The sequence below is a fragment of the Phocoena phocoena genome, chromosome 6, assembly GCF_963924675.1.
Source record: "Phocoena phocoena chromosome 6, mPhoPho1.1, whole genome shotgun sequence".
NCBI classification, from domain to species: Eukaryota; Metazoa; Chordata; class Mammalia; order Artiodactyla; family Phocoenidae; genus Phocoena; species Phocoena phocoena.
This window is the reverse complement of record NC_089224.1, coordinates 82,655,761-82,675,716: the sequence shown is the minus strand read 5'-3', so window position 1 is coordinate 82,675,716 and position 19,956 is coordinate 82,655,761. Positions and strand designations below refer to the sequence as shown.

General features: G+C 50.4%; 1 protein-coding gene across 1 annotated transcript in view; it reads right to left on the bottom strand.

Annotated features, from left to right (window-relative positions):
* Nucleotides 1-19,956, bottom strand: part of COL15A1 (collagen type XV alpha 1 chain) — a 101,513-nt gene that overhangs the window by 40,771 nt on the left and 40,786 nt on the right. Inside the window, exons 6-16 of the mRNA XM_065879921.1 lie at nucleotides 18,802-18,949; nucleotides 15,497-15,610; nucleotides 12,658-12,794; nucleotides 11,293-11,445; nucleotides 9,286-9,429; nucleotides 8,581-8,743; nucleotides 6,773-6,840; nucleotides 4,595-4,645; nucleotides 3,309-3,395; nucleotides 2,015-2,140; nucleotides 1,078-1,140 (exon numbers count right to left, since the gene is read on the bottom strand). Coding sequence (XP_065735993.1) covers nucleotides 1,078-1,140; nucleotides 2,015-2,140; nucleotides 3,309-3,395; nucleotides 4,595-4,645; nucleotides 6,773-6,840; nucleotides 8,581-8,743; nucleotides 9,286-9,429; nucleotides 11,293-11,445; nucleotides 12,658-12,794; nucleotides 15,497-15,610; nucleotides 18,802-18,949 — 1,254 coding nt within the window. The remainder of the gene's footprint in view (nucleotides 1-1,077; nucleotides 1,141-2,014; nucleotides 2,141-3,308; nucleotides 3,396-4,594; nucleotides 4,646-6,772; nucleotides 6,841-8,580; nucleotides 8,744-9,285; nucleotides 9,430-11,292; nucleotides 11,446-12,657; nucleotides 12,795-15,496; nucleotides 15,611-18,801; nucleotides 18,950-19,956) is intronic.

The following is a 19,956-nucleotide window of genomic DNA, read 5'->3' as shown; positions in this document are numbered from 1 at the left end:
GAACCCCACCCCACAGCACCACGTGGCTTAACCTTAACAGAAGACTACAGGGGCTTACAGAGAAGGGAGAGACTGAGGGCGTGTGAGACTCAGGAATGGAGGGCAAAAAGGGCGCCTGAAGAAGTTTCATTCATGCATCAAACTGCTCACAGAAGCCTGGGCTAGGTTCTAAGGATACACAGACAGTGCTCACACCCTGCTTGTAAGGCTGGGCTTGGGAGCAGACTGGTAAGCCAACAGCTTCAGTGACCCTGGCTGGAGGGGTCCCGCAGAATCAGTACTGTGCTAACGGGAAGCAGAGGAAGGAGGGGTACTTTCTGCTCACAGAGTCCAGGAGAGCTTCCCAGAGGGTATATCTGAACTGGGCTTCTGAGAATGAGGAAAGGGAAAGGACAGGCCAGAGAGGAAACCACAAGCCAGGGCCAGGAGGCTGTGCAAGCCCAGAGCCTTTCGGTAGTGCTGGCTGGCTGGCCTGGAGGCCAGGTGTGTAAGGGAACGGCGGGAGGTGGAGCTGGAAAGGTAGGCCGGGAAGGGCCTTGAAGGTCTGCACGTAGTGAGGGCTCTGTCCTGCAGGCAACGGGGGGTCGCTGGCACTTTCTCAGTGGAGAGGGCAGTGCGTGGTGAGAGCCTGCTCTAGGAAGATGGACTGGGCAGGTAGCTGGAGGCTGGATTGTGGGTGGGGAGAAGGGGGCACCAGCGAGGAGCCTGATGCCACACTGCAGGCGAGGAGAGATGAACGTCATATCAGGGTGGAAAGAGAGGTGGACATCAGATTGGCCAGTCTTGGCAACAGATGGTTCATGGTAGGAAAGGGAGAGGAGGGAGGAGTTAGAGAAGACTCTGCTTTCGAGTCCAGGGGGCTGGGTGGATGGCAGTGCCATTCACGGAAGCTGGGGACACCAAGAGTGGGCAGGGGAAGACGCTGAGTGCAGGTTTGAGCATAAAGAGCTCCGGGATGGGGAGACATCCAGCAGCGCGGACCAGGATGGGATCAGGCAAGGTCAGGCTTAGATGTCAGAGAGGCAGGCTGGGCCTGGTGATTCCCCTTGTTGGAGCCCGCCCCCCTCTTCTCCATACCTTCTCCCCTTTCATTCCAGGAAGGCCGGAGGCTCCATCAAGTCCAGGCTTTCCCTCAGGGCCCTGAGGAACATCAAGGATAATCAGCCCACAACATCTCTGAGAAGAATCAAATATGAACCCTCTTTGGAAAAGGAGGCCAGGGCTGGGAAGACCAAGTGGGTGAGGCCAGTGGGTCCAAAGCCTTGTGTCAGCCCATAGCAGAACACCTGTCCTGGCCCCAGTTCAGCCACGGCTGGCTGTGCATCTGTGGACGAGGGTCCTTCACTCTCTGGGTTGCATTTTCTCTTCTGTGGAGAGTCGGGGGAAGGGCTGGACGAGGTAGTTTCTGGGGGCCTCCCACCCCGGGCCCAGCACTGGTGCTCTACGATTCCAAGTTTCTATGGGAGCCTGCATTTCCTATACTAAGATAAAGCAGCGAAACAATGTGTAGGGTGATGTTTTTCTTGGCTGCTGCTTTTTTTAAAAAATAAATTTTTTTTATTTATTTATTTTTGGCTGTGCTGGGTCTTCATTGTGCTCGCGGGCTTTCTCTAGTTGCGACAAGCAGGGGCTACTCTTCGCTGCGGTGCACGGGCTTCTCATTGCGGTGGCTTCTCTTGTTGTGGAGCACGGGCTCTAGGTGCGCGGGCCCAGTAGTTGTGGCACACGGGCTTAGCTGCTCTGCTGCATGTGGGATCTTCCCGGACCAGGGCTCGAACCCGTGTCTCCTGCATTGGCAGGCGGATTCTTAACCGCTGAGCCACCAGGGAAGCCTGGCTGCTGCTTCTTATGAGTCTTAGTAATGTTTCAGCCGAGGAGGAATTTGTTTACAAACGCTAGCTAGCTCCTCGCTCCCTGTCGTAAGCCTTAGCGCTGGGGTCTGCAGTCTGTACCCCCTCCCTGGCTAAAGGAAGCCCCATAGGCACAGAGGGGGGCAATGGCTTCGGCAGCTTACCGGGGGACCAGGTTCACCAGCAGGTCCATCTTCTCCAGGGGATCCAGGGGGTCCCATGAAAACATCAGTTCCTGGTTTTCCTGGAATCCCAGGTAAGCCAGGTGGGCCTGGGGGACCTGGAGGACCCTAAAAATAGACACCTTGTTAAGAAACAGTGCAGGAGGGGACAAATATATATGTTCCATTCACTCCATTTCTGAAAACAACTCTACAAGTAGAGACTGGTATTCCTACTTAGAAGATGGGGAAACTGAGGCTTAGTGACATGTTGTGACTTGCCCAAGAGCTCACACACACAGCTAATTAGGAGAAGAGCTGGGATGTGAATCCAGATCTTTTTAAGTGCATTATATCATGTTTTCTCCCTAGATGTATGTACATAATAAAAATATAATTTGTTGGAATTCTCAGAGTTGCTCTAATTTAGTTTTCTGATTACCTGAGAGGTTAGTCCCAAACTGCCTATTGTTAACCCTTATTACAAACATCCCTGCAGTGTACTAGTCTCTTTAGCTTCAGGCTGGGTTGGCTGATGCCACCAGCTTGGAAATCCCAGCTGGGTCCCGCTCCACTCATCCAGTGAGTCCTGAACCCTTCCAGCCCTGTCATGATGAGTGAGCAGAAGGGCAGCCGAGTGGAGCCTTCTAGGTGGGGATTCAGCACAAGGGCTCAGAGGAAGGGATGGAGATGAGGTTGGGGCCCTGGGGACAGAGGCACGAGATGCAGCTGAGAAGAGAGGCGCTCCCGGGGGAAATCTAGAGGGACCAGTGGGGGCCCAGCCTTGGGCAAGAGGCTGGGAGAGCAAGAGGGGCCAAAGAGGCAGAATGAGTGGTCTAGAGAGGTAGGGAGGGGGCCGCCTCAGGGTGGGAAGGATTTTGAGAAGGGTCTGGAAGCCGAAGTGTGAAATGCTATCCAGAGAAGAGGCCAGCAGGTCTCTGTAATGGGTAAGGGGGTGGGGGGCAGAGCCAGGTGGTAGAGGTGAAGGTCATGGGCATACCTGCTGTGAAAGAGCCTGCTGGAGAAGGCTACCGGGGGAAGGAGGCAAATGGCCAAGTGGGGCTCCTGACTATAAACTAAGGCTCAGACTCACTTAAAACTGACGGAAGACGGAAATGCCGAACATATACAAATATAGAGGGGAAAGTATAGTGAGTCCCAGGAGCCCACCATCAGCTGCAAAAGTTATCAACGGTGGCAATCTGCTTTCATCTGCTATCGGCCCCTGTTGTCCCTCCCTCCTGGATCCTCGTGAAGGCTGCCCCCGACACTAGGCTGTTTAACCCTTCACACTTACTCTTAACAGCTCCTCGCTGGGCACTGGGTCACCAGAGCCGACGTCCAAGCCCCAGCCCAGGCTGGAGCCCTCAGCCTCCACTCCCACCTGTACAGAGAAAAAGTTCCCACGGCTTGGTTTCACCTGCTACTCTCCAAGGACAGCTGTGTCACTGAAAGTTTTCCCATATTCTGTGGTCCTATAACTGCTGCTGCCAACTTTCCTTCTGGCTTTTTCTCCCGGTCCCCTCTACAGCTGCCCTCCTCCCTCTCCCCTCTACAGCTGCCCTCCTCCCTCTCCCCCTCCCAGCTGTGCGGCCAACACAGAGCCAGTCCTCAAACACAGGACACTCTTTCACAGCCTCTTCCGCTGCCTTTCAAATTCCTACTCATCCTTCAAGGCCCAGTTCCATGGTCACCTCCTCCATGGAGCCCTGCCCAACCCCATTTTCAGAGAGAATTCACCTCTCCTACTCTGTGTTCCCACCAGCCACTGCGGGGGTCTGGATTTGGCAGTAGGACCACCTGACTTGAAGCTCAGTTGTGCATGTGTTGGTCCCACTATGCTAGGACTCCTCCAGGGTCGGCCCAATCCTGAGATACCTCTGGGTGCCCAGTGTCCAGCATGAGATCTGACACTGAGAAGGCACTCATTATGTACTTGTTGAATACCATCAAATTCCTCCAAAGAACAAAAGGAAACTTCCAAAACACCTTTCTGGTACTCAGTTCCTGAAGATGGGAACCAGGCAAGGCCTAATTCAATCATCGAATAAGGAAGAGCTGGGTTAGGGGTTAGAGCTGAGTTTAGGCAGGTTGTGGCAGTGTGGGCATGTAGGTGGGAGAGGGGGGTGATGACATAAAGGTGAGGACACAGGAGGCTGTTGCCAGCATCCAAGGGATGAGGAGGTGCTGCACAGCTAGACTTGGGGGCTTCGGGACTGACTGAATTGAGGGGGGGCACTCGAGGATGTTTCCTGGCTTCTCTCTTCATGATCAGGAAGATGGGGTACCATTCCCAGAGCAGGGGAACCCTGGGGGGAGAGCAGGCCTGGGAGCATGGTGACAAGTTCAGTTTGGGATGTGCTTAGTTTGAGGGACCTGGGGGTCTTTCAGGGCACAGGATATAAATGGGATGTAAATAGTTTCTGCTCCTGGACTCTCTGAGAGAGTCCTGCTACAGGAAAGAGAACTGAGCTCTGACTGGAGGGCACTTGGGGGCAGACGGGAAGGATCCGCCTGTGGCTGTTTTGTGCATCCCCATCCCCTGCACGCTGTGCATGTGACAACCCCGGGGGGGAATCTCACCGTGGGTCCAGCAGGTCCAAGGGGGTCAGGAAGCCCCTCCCCAGCTTCACCCTAAAGAGAACAAGACGTCAGTGGAACACTGGACACCCCTTCCCACTCCCCTCCTCTCTCCAGAAACTGTGCCTATTTCAAGAGGAGGCTTATGCAGGAGTTCTATATACCTAATTTGTTGAGCGTGTACTATGTGCCAGGTAAAGTTTTCCATGTATTAATTCATTTAATCCTCACCACATCCCAGAGAGAAGGTTCTACAATCCCCATTTTATACATGAATAAACAGAGAGAGGGGTATGGCAGAGCCAGACATGAATGCCCCTCTCACCCACTGCCTTCGGTGACTCTGAGATTCAAAATGATCCAAAAGATATTCCAGAGTAGGTACTCCCATGACTGTCCCTACTGTGTTATTAAACTGTCTGCTCAGGAATTGGGGCACCCATTTCAATTCATCACATATTCCTGACACAGGCACTTAGGGTGATCTATTTTCATTACTTATGTGCCACGATGAAATCCTGCATGTTCGTCTCTCTCTTTCAATTTTCTCCCCACACCTCTCTCCCTCTCTCTCTCTTCTTGGAGCTTTTTAAAAATCTCATTGCATGGGAATTCCCTGGTGGTACAGTGGTTGGGACTCTGTGCTTCCGCTGCCGTGGCCCGGGTTCAATCCCTGGTCGGGGAACTAAGACCCCTGCAAACATGGAGAGGCCAAAAAAGAAAAATTTAAAAAAAAATTTTTTAAACATCTCATTGGAAAAGTCAGAAGCCCTCTTGACAGAAAAACCACCATGTATTAGGAACCTACCAACCCTCACAGTTCTACTACTTTAAGGCCACAACTGCCGACATTTAGGGAAGGTATTTCCTTCCAGGGTTTTTGCATGTGTCTATTTTTAAATAGTTAAGACCACAGTAGGACCACCTGACTTGAAGCTCAGTTGTGCGTGTGTTGGTCCCACTAGGCTAGGACTCCTCCAGGGTCAGCCCAGTCAGTATATTGAAGTTCATAACCAGCTTTTTTTCCACTTAGCATTATATGGTAAGTATTTTCCTCCATCATTAAATACTCCTAATAAGTATAATTTTAATAGCTGCATAATGTTCCATTATTTGAACATCCTTTAATTCAGTTAACTCCCCTATTGTTGGCTAGTTAAACTGTGTCTAGTTTTTTTCCATTATGGACAATACTGAGATTAACATCCATGTACACAAAGCCTTTTTACACAACAGACTATCTCCTTTAGGATTGATTCCTAGAACAAAAGTGTCTGGGTCAACAATATGCAGTTTTATGGTGTTGATATGTGTTGATCAAGAACTTCTCAGCAGTATTAAACCACTGACACTGTCACCAGCATAGCTGGTCTCACCAGGCCCTCACCAAGTGCCAGCTTCTGAAAGCACAAAATATAAAGGATCCAAGGAAAACTGAACCAGGTTTCCCAATAAATCAATGGCAAAAAGAACAAAGTAGGTGGGAAACAATCATGGACCAAAAGAGACTTAAGAGACACATCAACCAAACACAAAGTAGACCTTGTTTGGATGCAGATTCAAACTAAGTGCAAAAAGGCATTTTTAAATAACTAGGGTATTAGATAATATGAAGGAACCACTGTCAATTTTGTTAGATAGATAATGACATCCATTATTACCACTGATGGATGACACTGTGGCTAAGGGGAAAAAAAGGTCCCAGATCAACCTATTAACAATGCACATTAACACGTTTATGAGTTAAATGATACAGTGTTCAGGATTTGCTTTAAAATACCCCAGTCTTCCCCTTCCCTCCACTCCAAAAAGATGGCTGTAGGAGGTGGAACAGATAAAGCACGACTCGCGTAATGTTGCTGAGTGATGTGTATGTGGGGGGGTTATTATACTATTCTAAGTCCTTTTGTGAATTTTTAGAGTTTCCATAATAAAAAGTTTTAGAAAAAGAAAAAGGAAAACTGGCTCTACGTGAAGGGGCATCGCCAGCCAGTGCTGCTGCACCTGATGTGGCATCACCGTGGCGAGATGCAGTCTTGGTGTTTTGTGTGTCCCTTGGGGTGAGAAGCAGAGGAGCAGGGGGGCTGTTTAGCGAGCCCAGGGCCACAGGCATCACAGCCAGCCTGGTGGGTTCCATGTTTGTTGCCCAGTAGAGTCTCCTGGGAGCATGAGCCCCAGCACCAGGGGCTCCTCAACTGGTCTGGCAGTGAACTCGGACACCTGCAGTGGCCTAAGCTTCCCAGGTGTCTCTAAGATGAAGAAAAGGTTAAAAACCAGAGCTCTCGCTCACCTCCTCTTTTTATAGACAGCAACACCAAGACTCACCACAAGTCAGAACCTCAGCCTCCCGGCTCCCATTCTGGGACCTCTCCACCATACCACACTCTCGGGGATGCTCTAGGGCATGAGCTCTGCAGGCCAGCGTGCCTGGGTTCAAATCCCAGCCCTCCTCTTAAGGGTGTGCCACAGCAGGCAGGTTCCTTTACCTAAGTCTCACTCCCCTCACCTGGAAAATGGAGACGATTCTCCTTGTACCAGAGAGCGGTGGTGTGCATAGAATCAGATCAAGTTGGAACCCAGAGTGCTTAATAAATGTCAGTGCAAAAGGCTTATTTCCAGCCCCTTGACTGTGAGTTCCTTGGGGACAGGGACGAGGTCATATTCATCTCAATCTCCAAGCGTATGGACTGAGGGCCCTGAGTTGCTATGCACTGAGTCAGTGAGAACATCAATGAGTGAATGAATAAAAAATAAAGAGACCAAGCAGTGCTTAATGACCGCCGGGCGCTGCAGCCGTGGGCATTCAGGATTCACAGCCAGCTCTCGGGTGTCCTGTCCCACAGCCCTCCCATCCCAGGTCAGCCCTGGAGCGCTGTGGCCAAGGGACCACATGTCTATAACTTGAGTCAAGGCTCTGAAAGCATGTGTGACCAAGTGTTGCTCGGGGAACTGGGAGGCCCAAGCTGGTCACCAATCAAATTCTTTCCTTTAAAAATATTGACACTTAGGGCTTCCCTGGTGGCGCAGTGATTGGGAGTCCGCCTGCCGATGCAGGGGACACAGGTTCGTGCCCCGGTCCGGGAAGATCCCACATGCCGCGGAGCGGCTGGGCCCGTGAGCCATGGCTGCTGAGCCTGCGCGTCCGGAGCCTGTGCTCCACAACGGGAGAGGCCACAACAGTGAGAGGCCCGCGTACCACAAAAAAAAAAAAAAAAAAAAAAAAAAAAAATATATATATATATATATATATATATATATATATATATATATATATGTATTGACACTTAAATGGCAATTTAATTCCCCAGTTCACACAAGCCCATGCTGAGGACCAGCTCTGGGTTTCCCACTTCTAAAAGACAAAGTCACAGCCCTTAAGTGGTGACAACCTCGCACCTGTGCATAGAACTTTCCGAACATTCCCCGACCTGCATTCTGACTTGACCTCACAGCCACCCTCTTCTACAGATGAGGAAACTGAAGCCCAAAGAAAGGGATTTGCGTGAGGTCGTACAGTTGCAACCCCAAAACTCGTGTTGGAAGGGACCTGAAGGTGACCCTCTGCCCCCCCCCCCCCCCCCACACACACAAACAAACACACCTCTGATGCTTCTATTTCCTCTACAGTCCCTGCCACGTCTTACAAGCTTCCCCACCTCCAGGATGGAATCTAATGACACTTGAGATGGGCCTTTGTATCTTTAGGCAGCTCTGCCTGTTAGAAAGCTCTCATTCCAATTAAAGAAGTGGGCAATTTGGGACACAAAGCCAGGTGCCCTAGGTTTTTACCTCTTGCTTCTTCTTCTCTACAAACTGCAGCTTCCTTGTGCGTTCCTAGGTTGGAGGACCCTCAAAACCCCAAATTCCGCATTTTGCGAACCAAAATGAAAACCTCCCTCTAGGAAAGCCAGAAGCAGGCCCCTCCCATGCCTCTGGTCTTTCGTTTTCTCCTCTGTAAGACCAGCCAAGTCAAATCTTCATGCCTCTACGCAAAATGAAATCTTCACTTACCAGAGGGACTCCTCTTTCAGGAGCTACTGTGGGTATGGGAAGCGGTGGCCCCTCAGGGAGAGCGCCACCCAACTCTTCTGCCCCAGCCATGGGAAGGGGCTGCTCTGTTGTGGCTGCTGCTAAGTCTTCATCACCAGGACCCTGAGAAGCCAAACCAACACGATGAATCAAGTCACCTCACCCATGATGCAATGTGCACACTGCTGCTGGGGAGTTTCATTGACTTTCCTTTCAGTGGTACTAGCCCAATTTCAAAGCACTTCCCTACCTACAACTGTCATTACACCCAACACACTCACAGAAGCACAGACTCATAATCCCCTTCTGAAACATGCATCTCCTCTAAACCCCCTCCCCAGTGATGGTGCTTACTGCCTCTCACCCCAGCAATGCTGTCTAACTTTGGACCACATTCCGAGAAAGTTCTCCTTGGACAAAGATGGTCCGCAGAGGGGGGACAAAAATGTCCCCGTAGAGGGTCAGGACAAAGCCTGCTCCCCTGACCCCCTCTGCTATGCTCCTTCAGTTACATCCTGCCTCCCTCTGGTTGGTGCCGACCCAGATAAATGCTCTAACGAAGCTGCCTGTGCATTTGGCTCTGGGAAGGCAGGCAACTGCTCCTGTCTCGTGACCCTGACCTCTCTTCCCACTGTGAGCCAGAGAGGATGCTAGGAGACACTTACAGAAGTGACTACTTGCTTGGGGGCCGCTGTGGGTGTGAGGGGAACCAGGCCATCGGTGGGGAACCCGCTGGCCTCCTCTTCCTCAAAAGTGCTGAGGGGCACTTTTGCTGTAGCTATTGTTAAGCTTTCTTCACTGATTGGACCCTGAAATGAAATTGGCATAAGGGATCGTGACACTTCATCCACACCCCTGGTTGGTGGGTGTGTGATTATGGGGAGGAACCTGCTGAGGCCATCACACACCTCTCAGGTCATCCCCTCCCTGCCCCGGAGTACCCTCCAGCACACCTCTGCCGCGTGCTTTGGCCCAAACCTGCGCATCCTCAGGAACTGGCACTCCCTACCTTCGCAGGAAGCCCTTCTATCTCCAGACAGCTCTGCTAGTTAAGTTCTAATTTCTGTTGAGTAAAGACTTGGTGAAACTGGGACCTGAACCCTAGTTTTCTCACCCTGTGACAAGGGATTTGCCTTTAAAGAAGAAGGAAAGGGAAGGAGGGAGGGAAGAGAGATGAAGGAGAAGAAAGAGAAGAGGAAGAAGAAGCAGGAGAAGGTGGTGGTGATGATTTGTTAATTACAATAATCCATGTAACTGCCAAGTGGCCTTGGGAGCTCCGTCACCTGGCCAGGGCATACCTTCCCCACTGTAAGGTTTCCTTGTCTGGACATTAGACCAGAGGTGAAGGGCTGGGAGTGAATGTGTGGAATGATCTCAAAGGCCAGTGTCGACATGTGATGGCCTGACAACCCCCTCGTTTCACTCACTCAGCAAACATCTACTGAGTCCCCAACATCAGCTGGGATGAAGACAGATCAATGAGCAAGACGTATGTGATCCCTGGCCTCACAGAGCCTCCAGCCTGGAAGGGAGCCAGTTGTGATGAGGCCTTCTGAGGAGACGTTTGGGGTACCATGAATGTGTCTAACGGGGAGACTTCACAGCCTGGGAGGCACCTCCCTGATGAAGCGGTGTTTGAGCTGAACTCTAAAGGATAAGCAGGAATTAAAGGAGGGAAGAAGGAGGAGGAAAAGGTTCCAGGCAGAGAGGGGAGGGTGTGGGAAGATTCTAAGGCAAGAAGGAAATAGGTATGCTCAAGAAACTGAAAGAAGGCCAGGGAGGCTGGAGCGCCAAGAGCAGGGACAGTGGCCCAAGATGTGGCCCTAGAGGCTGGCGAGGCCAGACCCTGCAAGCCTTGGAGGCCAGGTGCGGGAGCGGGGTCTGCAGCGAGGACAATGGTCCACAGAGGGCTGCCCCCACCAGGAGGAGCCGGGGGCAGAGAGGATGGAGGAGGCCAGGAAGGGCCTTAACCATTGCCCGGGCTGGGGATGCGGTGTCTCGGTACAGGGGGCTGGCGTTGGAGGAGGGTAGAAGGAGGCAGATCTGTGATGTGCTGGGGTAGAAAAATCAACAAGACTTGACATGTGACAGAACGTGGAAGTAAGGAAGAGGGAAGAGAATTCTGGATTAGGCAGCTGGGGGATGATGGTTCCATCATCTGAGATGGGAACACAAAAGGAGTGGAGACAGGAGTCTAGGTTTGAATCTGTTGAGTCTGAGTGTCCTAGGATTCTTGCATCCTGTCTTCAGGAGTTGGGAGCAGTGTCTCCGTGAGGCCTGAGGAGAGGGCTGAGAAAGCCTGGCCATGCCCTTGGACCCCGCCAGGGCCTGCCTGCACCTGGACCTTCCACTGAGCTCTGACAACCTGTGCTTGCACCCAGAAACGGGCATGGTGGTGCCCGCCATCACCTCCTCCGCTCACACCCAGCACTCCTCCACCCCAGCTCCTGAGCCCTGCATCAGCCTGCACTATGCCCACGCCTCCAGGGCCCACAGTACACTCACCAGGCACCGGCAGACTCCACCTCTGAGGGAGTATTTGGTCAGAGAGGTGTCCCCTCCCCATTCAGGTTCTTCTGGATTTGCTGAACAGAATGGAGACCGGCCCCCTGAGAAGGCCAGGATCCGCTCCCAACTGTGACCTCAACTTTCCAGCACGTTATACTCCTTACCAAAGTGACCCCTTCCCCAGGGTCCTGAGTGGGCATGGAGAGGGTCAGTCCCCCGCTGGGCACACTGCTGGCCTCTGCTTCCCCGGCACTGCTGACCGGCACCTCGGCCTCCCCTGTTGCTGTCGCTGCTGAACCTTCTTCGTTATCTGGACCCTGAATAGGAAGACGTCACAAAGGGGTCCCATCACTGATCCGCTGCGCTGTGGCCAGGGGAAGTTAAAACTGCCCTCCCCGAGGTTACTGATCATTGTGATGACAGATCCAATAGATGCTTTCCAGGCCTTTACTCACTGGGACTCTTGGCAGGAGGTGACATCGTTGGCCACTCCCAGAGCAAGAAAACACCACCCCTGACCCAGACCTAGACACAGCCTCCAAACCCACCCCCCTCCCCCCGAGGCTTGCTTCCCCCAATCTTTCTAAGATCCTACTGTGACTACATCACTTCCTGCTTTAATACCCTTCATTCCACATATTGCGTTGATATACGATATTTGCTTTTCTCTTTCTGACTTAATTCACTCTGACTTCTGCATATACAGCAGAAACTAACACAACATTGTAAAGCAACTATACTCTAATAAAAAAATTTTTAAATAAATAAGTAAAAATGAGAGCAAAAAATATTTTTAATAAATAAGTAAAAATGAGAGCAAAAATAAATAAAAGTTATATATTATTTAAAGAAAAATGAGCTAAGATCAAATAATTGAGTTTGAGGTCACTCATGCTTTACTGAAAGCTGAAATTAAAGAGCATGTATAAAATCTGGAAAAAAAAAACACCCTTCAGTGACTTCCCATTTTTGCTGGACACTCAGGCTCCGTCTCACGGCGTCCACGGTCTCAGAGGCTTCTCTAGCCACATTTCCCCTTCCCATTGCTCACACCGGGCCCCACAGCCATGCTGTGCTTGTTTAGGTCTGTGTGTGCTCCTGTTGATGCCTCTAGGCCTTTGCTCCTTCTGGCTCACCTCCCGAACACACGTCTCACCCCATCACTTCTAAGCATCCCTCTGGTCTCGCCTTCAGCCTCCTTTCCCCAGGAAGGCTTCCTGGCCCCCCGAGTCTGGGCTCTGGGTCCCTTTTGATGCTCCCCTGTGCTTCTATTGTCCCTCTTCCCTCTCTGTTCCCAGGAGCTGGGTCTATCCTATTCACCTGGAGCCCAGCACAGCACTCCACAAACACCTGCTGAATGAGTCAACAGAGGCCTCGGCCTCTAAATCAGTGTCTACTGGGACTCGGCCCCACAAGGATGTCACTCTGTCCTTTGCAAAGAGGTGAGGAAGGCCAGTGACTGCTCCCACCTGAGATGCAACCAAACTCCAGAAGCAAGTGAAGCAGAGCATGTACTCTGAGCTAATTACCAGAGTGACCCCTTCCCCAGGGTGCTCGGTGGACATGGAGAGGGTCAGTCCCTCGGTGGGCACGCTGCCGGCCTCTGCTTCCCTGGCAGTGCTGATGGACACCTCGGCCTCCCCAGCTGCTGCTGTTGCTGCCAAACCTTCTTCCATATGTGGACCCTGGGAACAAAGGCATCACTAGGGACCACGTCACTTGCCCATGCCCCCGATCAAGGTGGCTGTGGCTGGAGAAGACTGACTGCCTGTGTCCTCCGGCCGCTTGCATTTCTGTAGCTTCTTTCCTCAAGGCACTTTGTTATCTGTGATGTTACCCCAGCTCCACAACAGTCCCAGAATCCCTGTGGCAGGAGAGACTGCAAGGCACATGTGCCTCCCATGTGATTCCAAGCATCTGTTTGCCACACCAGTGACTGGGAGATCAGTGCCTCCCGAGACACATATAGTTATGCCTCCTGCTATAGCGCTAGACACTTCAATCTAGACCTGTCTTCCTCCCTGTGACCTCCCCTACGTGCGCATCCAGGAGCCATAAGAACAGGGCAAGTGTCTTCGTCCATGACGGTGCTTCAGAGGTACGCAGGTGGCAACCCCGCCCTCCTCAGCCTTCTCCAGACTGGACACCCCCCCTCTTTCCCTGTGACTCAGTTTCCGTGGGAAATTCACAGGCAGATTCTCTGAAGGTTACACAGCAGATGCAGGAAATGCAACAGAGAGCAGCTTTGGCTGTTGGTGTCACCAAACCGACTATGTTTTATCTGTTTCACAAAGGTTTGTTTTTTAAAAAAATTTGGGTGGGGTTTTGCTTCGTTTTGCTGCAAAAAGTAGTTCTTTGGGGTTTTTTTTTTTTTTTTCAGCCACACCTCATGGCTTGCGGGAACGACCAGGGATTGAACCCTGGCCCCGGCAGTGAAAGCTTGGAATCCCAAACACTAGGCCACCAGGGAACCCCCCAAAAATGTAGTTCTTTTGGATACTAAAAACACTAGGCTGATCAGAGTTAGACATATTTCTTTGCTGAAGGACTTCTCAGAGCCTTCTCTGTAAGAAGAATACAGAGTGGATCATTCCCCAAACTTACTGGCCTATAGAACCATTTTCCCATATAACATCAAATCCTTACAGAATTATTGTCCCCTCAAAACAGAGAAAAGATGATGTCATAGGATTTTAAAATGAGATTTTTTTTCTGACTCAATGTCAGCTAAAGCCCCAAAGTACAATTCCATAAGCCTCAGGTAACCTCCGTGTTCTAAAAAAAGGAGCCAGACGACTTACATGGGACAGGCAAAGAGAATGAAATGGAATCAGTTCTATCAGCATTCGCCCACCACCTGCCTTCGGCTATGTAAGAAAAGGTAAAGAACTCATTTAGGGGTTGAGTGCTTAGAGACTTTTGTAAGAATTCCTTTGGAGACAATTTTCTGCGTGCTGTGGCTCCCCCCTGGCCCCCACCACAAACCATTTGGTGAGCTGGGTATGTAGTGTTTGGACTTCGGGAGGCAAAGGGACTGGTGTTTGATTCCCTCTAGGGAAATACCAAAGGCAAAAGCAGGGAGCCATCCAGACTGAGTCAAGAGAGAGAGACAGAGATATCTGCTCTGCAGTTGTTTTCTTGGTGAATGACTGATATGACCCTTCCAAAGGGAGCCAGCTAAAACCATCTGGAGATGGACTCCCACCCAAAGGGCCCCCTAGAGGATCAGCGTGACCAGCACCGGGTGGAAGCCCAGGTGGAAGTTAAAAGGCCAAAAATGGACTTGGGTCCTAGATTCCCTGCAGGAGGACCTCTAAGGAATCACAAAAGTCCCCGTGAGAGAATGTCCCAGCAGCCAGATATCTTCCCCACAAAAGGCCCAGATCACTGTCTGACCAGCCACATAAAACTGTGTCGTGGGGCTTCCCTGGTGGTGCAGTGGTTGAGAGTCCGCCTGCCAATGCAGGGGACATGGGTTTGTGCCCCGGTCCGGGACGATCCCACGTGCTGCGGAGTGGCTGGGCCCGTGAGCCATGGCCACTGAGTCTGAGCGTCCGGAGCCCGTGCTCCGCAATGGGAGAGGCCACAACAGTGAGAGGCCCGCGTACTGCAAAAAATAAAACAAAAAAAACAAAAAAACGGCGTCGTTTTCTCCAGGTGGGCCAGACTTTCGGTGGTGGGGGGGAGTGATGAGAGGGAGGAGAAAGAAGTAAGAAAACAGAGAGGAAATATCCCTAACCATGCTTCCTTCCCTGCCTGGCTCCTGGTTATATTTGTATTTTTATTGAATTTTTGATATTATGCTGCAGGGATTTTGGAAATACCTGTGAAAATAGGCTGTTACCAGATAGTAACTGGGAGAGGAGAGAAGTGTCTTGAGTTTTCACCCCAGGATAGGGGAAAGAATGAGCTGACACAAGGTTTTTAGCAGAGGCCACAGGTGAGAAACATAATTTGCTTTAATTTGGCACCCTCCCTGTGTCCAGCATTTAAACAACTGGCTTTGCAAATGTAAAAGCCAATTACCAAACAATAGAGCAAACACACCTGCAATTAATCTCATTCTCTCTTGAAGGGGCTCAAAGGGCAGAAGAGGCTGTGCATCTTCACAACAAGAGGGATTGAGAACTCAGCATGCATCTCCCGGCAGGTCCTCAAACCTGCCTCTCCTCCCCTGTCCTGGTGCATCCCTGGGGAGACTCTGGGGCCCTGGGACTCCCGCCTTCTCTGTACCAGCAGGAGGGAGGCAGTCTCCCTGATATTCAACTAAAACCCTTGTGACTCTCTATGGTGCCCAAGACAAGTCACCATCAAGTCTGAAATAAGTAAGCAAATGTACTACTGACTCAGACGAAATTTACCATTCACTTACCTCTTCAGTGACATGAAGGAAGGCCCCATCCCCCGAGCCAGTGTCAGTAATGGGGGAACCATCCACAGTATCAACTGTCTCCAGTGTGTCATTCAGGATCTCACCAGACCCTACAGGAAGCAGGCATTTTGCACTTAATAACTGCATTTTGCAAATGAAAAAGAATGTGGTCTCTCTTCACCTATGACTTGAAAAGATGTCCATAATACAGGATTAAGAGGGAAAAAATGTTGCAGAAAATCGGACAACGAAAGGCAGTATTACATGGTGGTTTCGATCACAGGCTCTGGCACCAACTATAGGGTGAGAACACTGCTTTGCCACTTACTAGGAATGTGACCTGTGGCGAGGCATTTACCCTGTGGCTCAGGTTCCTTGCCTATAAAGAGGGGATCATAATTCCTATCTCCTAGGGTCATTTTGAGGATTATGTGTTACAAGGATTAATTAAACTAATGCAAGAAAGGCACTGAGGACAGTGCCTGACATATAGTTAACAAGGGATAAATGTTCATTGTCAGTGTGGTTCTACATTTGTAAAAGGAAGAAAAACTATATATGAGAATACACGTTTTATCATCATTATATATATTATCATTATATAATTAATATATTAATTATTATATATAACATATAAAATATATAGATAATTATGTATATATGTGTGTGCAGATAAACCACACATACTAGGCTAAACCACAGTACTTAACAGTATTGGTTTCTTCCAGAGGACATCAAAGGAAACTATTTTTTTGATTCATACAACTCGGCATTGATTGAACTGTTACCACAAGCACATATTTCTTTTGCAATTTAAAAAAACAAATGGAGTCCTAAAGCAAAGAAAAAGACATTATACTAACATGAATGCCTGCCTGTTACAGGCTGGGCTGCAGGCTAAGCACATCCCACGCACTGCCTCCTGGAAGTCTCCGGCTGGCCCATCTGTCCTACCCACAAGCACCTCCATACCACCTCGCAGCAGGGGGGCAGAACCAAGGCAGGAATCCTACGCTTTCAGTATCCCCACTATCACCCCACGGTGTGTGTCCTGCTCTGATCTGCACACTAGCACCTTGTGATTATTAACCCCGTTTTGCAGAGAAGGAACAAGGTCCCACATAAGAGGCTGCGGGGGCCCTGAAGCCAGCCCTTTCCACACACACTGTGCTCATGCACGTCCCATGGTAAGGACACTGTCGTGGGGGAGGTGATGAACTATTCAAGGGACCCTGCGCCCACATGCACTTAAAAGACTGAATGCCCAGCAGTGGTCAGTCTCTCACCGCTCTCTCGTCCTCCCTGATCTGACCACCAGGGGGTGCTGTGCTAGCAGGCAGAGGGACTCCAGGCCTCTGAGTCCCCACCCCTTGGAGGACCGAGTTGGGGGGGGGCGGGGACCAAGGTCCTACGCCAAGATGGTGTCAGGGACCCTTGGGATAAAACTCTTGGGAGGCTTTCCCTAGCCAGGGACAGGGCTCGGGGTTCCGCCCCTTCCTCCTCACTGAGCTGTCTGCTCAACAAGAATGAGGATCTCTAGCCAGCTCTGCTGTTTCTGCTTGGCCTTCCGTCTGCCACAGAAGTAATCTGGCACATGCCGGGGAACAGGCGAGCTGTGCTTAGTCTGGGTCCTGCCTCCTATGCACTCACCCCTCAGTCTAGGGGAGGCCCTCGCCTCCTGGCCCTGCAGCCTCTGCCCCCTCCTAAGCCCCTCTCTCTGAGATCCTAATTCCCCCCAGGAGACCAGCATGTGCAATTCACAAACCACTTCCACACCCGCAGCCACAGCATCCAGTCCTCTCATCCAGCCGGGAGGCAGGGGTTGTGAATGCTCGCAGTGGACGCCGGAGGAATCCAAAGCCTGGAAACGCTGAGCAACTTGCCCACGCCCAACAGCAAAGAGGTGTCTGAGCAGGGTTTCCGTCCAAAGGGTCTCATCCAGCGGTCTTTCCATGGCTACAGCCTGACTCCTTGCTGGTATTGTAACTTTATTAAATTATGATACAATTGTTTTCTATTCAGTACTATATACCTTCTCTCACAGACAGACTTCCCAAGTTTAGTTGTTAAGATAATATTCATTTACTGAGGGCAGAAGTAAAAGGAATAATGATACATAGGATTTTAGAAGACATAAAATACTGAAGTACAAAAGAAAATAAAAACCACCTACAATCCTGCCACCCAGAGATAACCACTCACAACTTTTTGTTGTATATTATTCTAACACACACACACACACACACACACACACACACACACACACAGTGCCATGTTATATATAAATAGATATAAATAACATATATTCAAATTTAGGGTCACAGCACACATATAGTTTTGAAAGCTGCTTTTCTTGTGGAGTACACCATGATCATGTCTCTGGGTCATTAAATTTTCTGTGTCACCAATTCCAGGGCTGTACATGTGAATGTGGGCAGTCTGGGTTGTTTTTGACCTTGTACCTAAATCTCAGTGCTCTGGTGTTGGCTGTAACTTCAGTTTGAATGGTTACCCCTCTGATAAAGGGCAGAAAATGCAGGCCGATTTCCGGCCATGCTGCTGCCTGGGGGATGCTGTCAGATCCTGGGCTTCTGCCAGGGCTCCTCTGTATGGCTGGGCAGGGGTGAGAGCCCTGGATGGGTAGTCAGGAGGCCAGCACTGCCCCCAGGGCCTGCCAATGACCTCCTGGGTGTCTGCCCCTCTTTGGCCATCAGTTAGATTCCCACATGTGCCAACAGGAGTTTAGATGGCCTGATCCTCAGAGAGTCGGCGAGTTTGTGGCCAAGGCCGTAAAGAGTAGGGATTCTGGAGTCAGGCCTGGGCGCTGGCTCAGTCCCACCACTCACTAGCTGTGTGACTGTGGGCACATCACTCACCTTTCCAAGCATCCGTTTTTCCATCTGTAAAATACTAGCTAATACTAGCGACTAGTAGACATGTTGTCAGGATTGGAGGGGAAGTATGTAAACACTTGGCACACAGTAGGTATTTAATAAGCAGCCACAATTATCACAAGCTTTTCACACCCCAGGCCCTTCTGGAGGGGTGGAGTCTGGGGGTTAAAAGTTCTGGCATCCAAAATTAAACACCGGCTTTGCCATTTAGGAGCTGTGGAGCCTCGGCTGGGTGACATAACCTCTCTGTGACTCGATTTCCCCATCTTGTTTGGGAAATGAGGGTGATTATAGTCCCTTCCTCAGGGGGTTGAGGGGAAGCTCAAGTGAGATGCTCTCTATCACATACATCACCCAGTCGTCACTCAAAAAAACCCACTGCGTATGAAGGTGCATCGGGGACTTGCCTTGCTTGGGGCTGCTGTGCGGGACGGCGCTCATGGTGGTGGTTTCCTGGGGCCCCTCAGGTACAGGTTCACCGGAAAGCTCTGCATCCTCAGAGGGAGAAGACAGGGTTGGAGGTGTGTTTATGGGGCCAACTCTTGCTTCTCTAGACTGCAGGGGAAATGAGACCCAAAGGATTTACTTAGCAGGAGAGCAGAAAAGACGGCAGTGAGTATCACTGGAGAAAACAGTATCTCCACAAAAGCTGAATAAACCCAGAAGAAAACCTAGACCTGCCTGTCGTGCACCTCGGCGATCACTGGGCCGCCCAGGCCCTAAAAAAGTTGTATGTTAGGGTAATTAAATTTTGTTCAGTTTACAGCAAGACTCTGATACTCTTGGCTGAAGCTCTTTGAGCACAGAGACCATATCCCTGTGATCCCTGCATCCCAGGCCAGCACAGAGGAGGTGCTCAGTAAAGACGCGTTAAAGGGAGGAAGGGAGGGAGGGAGGGAGGGAGGGGGCTGTGCTCAATAAAAATTGTATAAATCCAATCCCAGAGGTACACTGGTCCTGTATACCTATGAAAAAAAAGATGGGTATGGTTTCCTTTCTAGGAAACTTCAGCTTCTGTGTAACTTTTCCAAAGCCAATGTCTTCACCACCTTTACCAACTAGGAAAAAGCAAACAAACCAAAAACCCCAACAGTTGGAAACAGAGCAGTTCAGAGAGCTAGGCAGAAATTCTGATAAAGGGCAGCAAATGTCATCTCCAGACCCAGGATCGGGGAGCAGCTCCTGTGACCCAGGGCTCATTAGTGGTCAGATAGTCTCATCACTTTCTGAGCTCAAGGGCTAGGGTGAATGGAGGGATCCTACCGACCAGTGTGGGACCTGTGGTATGGACACAAAACAACTAAGACACTAAGATTTCAGGGTAAATTTCTTACCATACCTATCACTTACCTATCCTGACTAATAACAGAAGGTTATTTCCTTAATGTCAGAACCTAGTATATAAATGATGACTCTCTGGTCCATCAGAACAAAGAAGATTCTTATGCGCCCCATAACTTAGGATTTAATGGTTCAGTTCTTATAACCAAACTCGAGTCAAATCCCAGCTCTCCACTTATTAGCTATATTATATTGAGCAACTCATATAACCTCACTGAGCC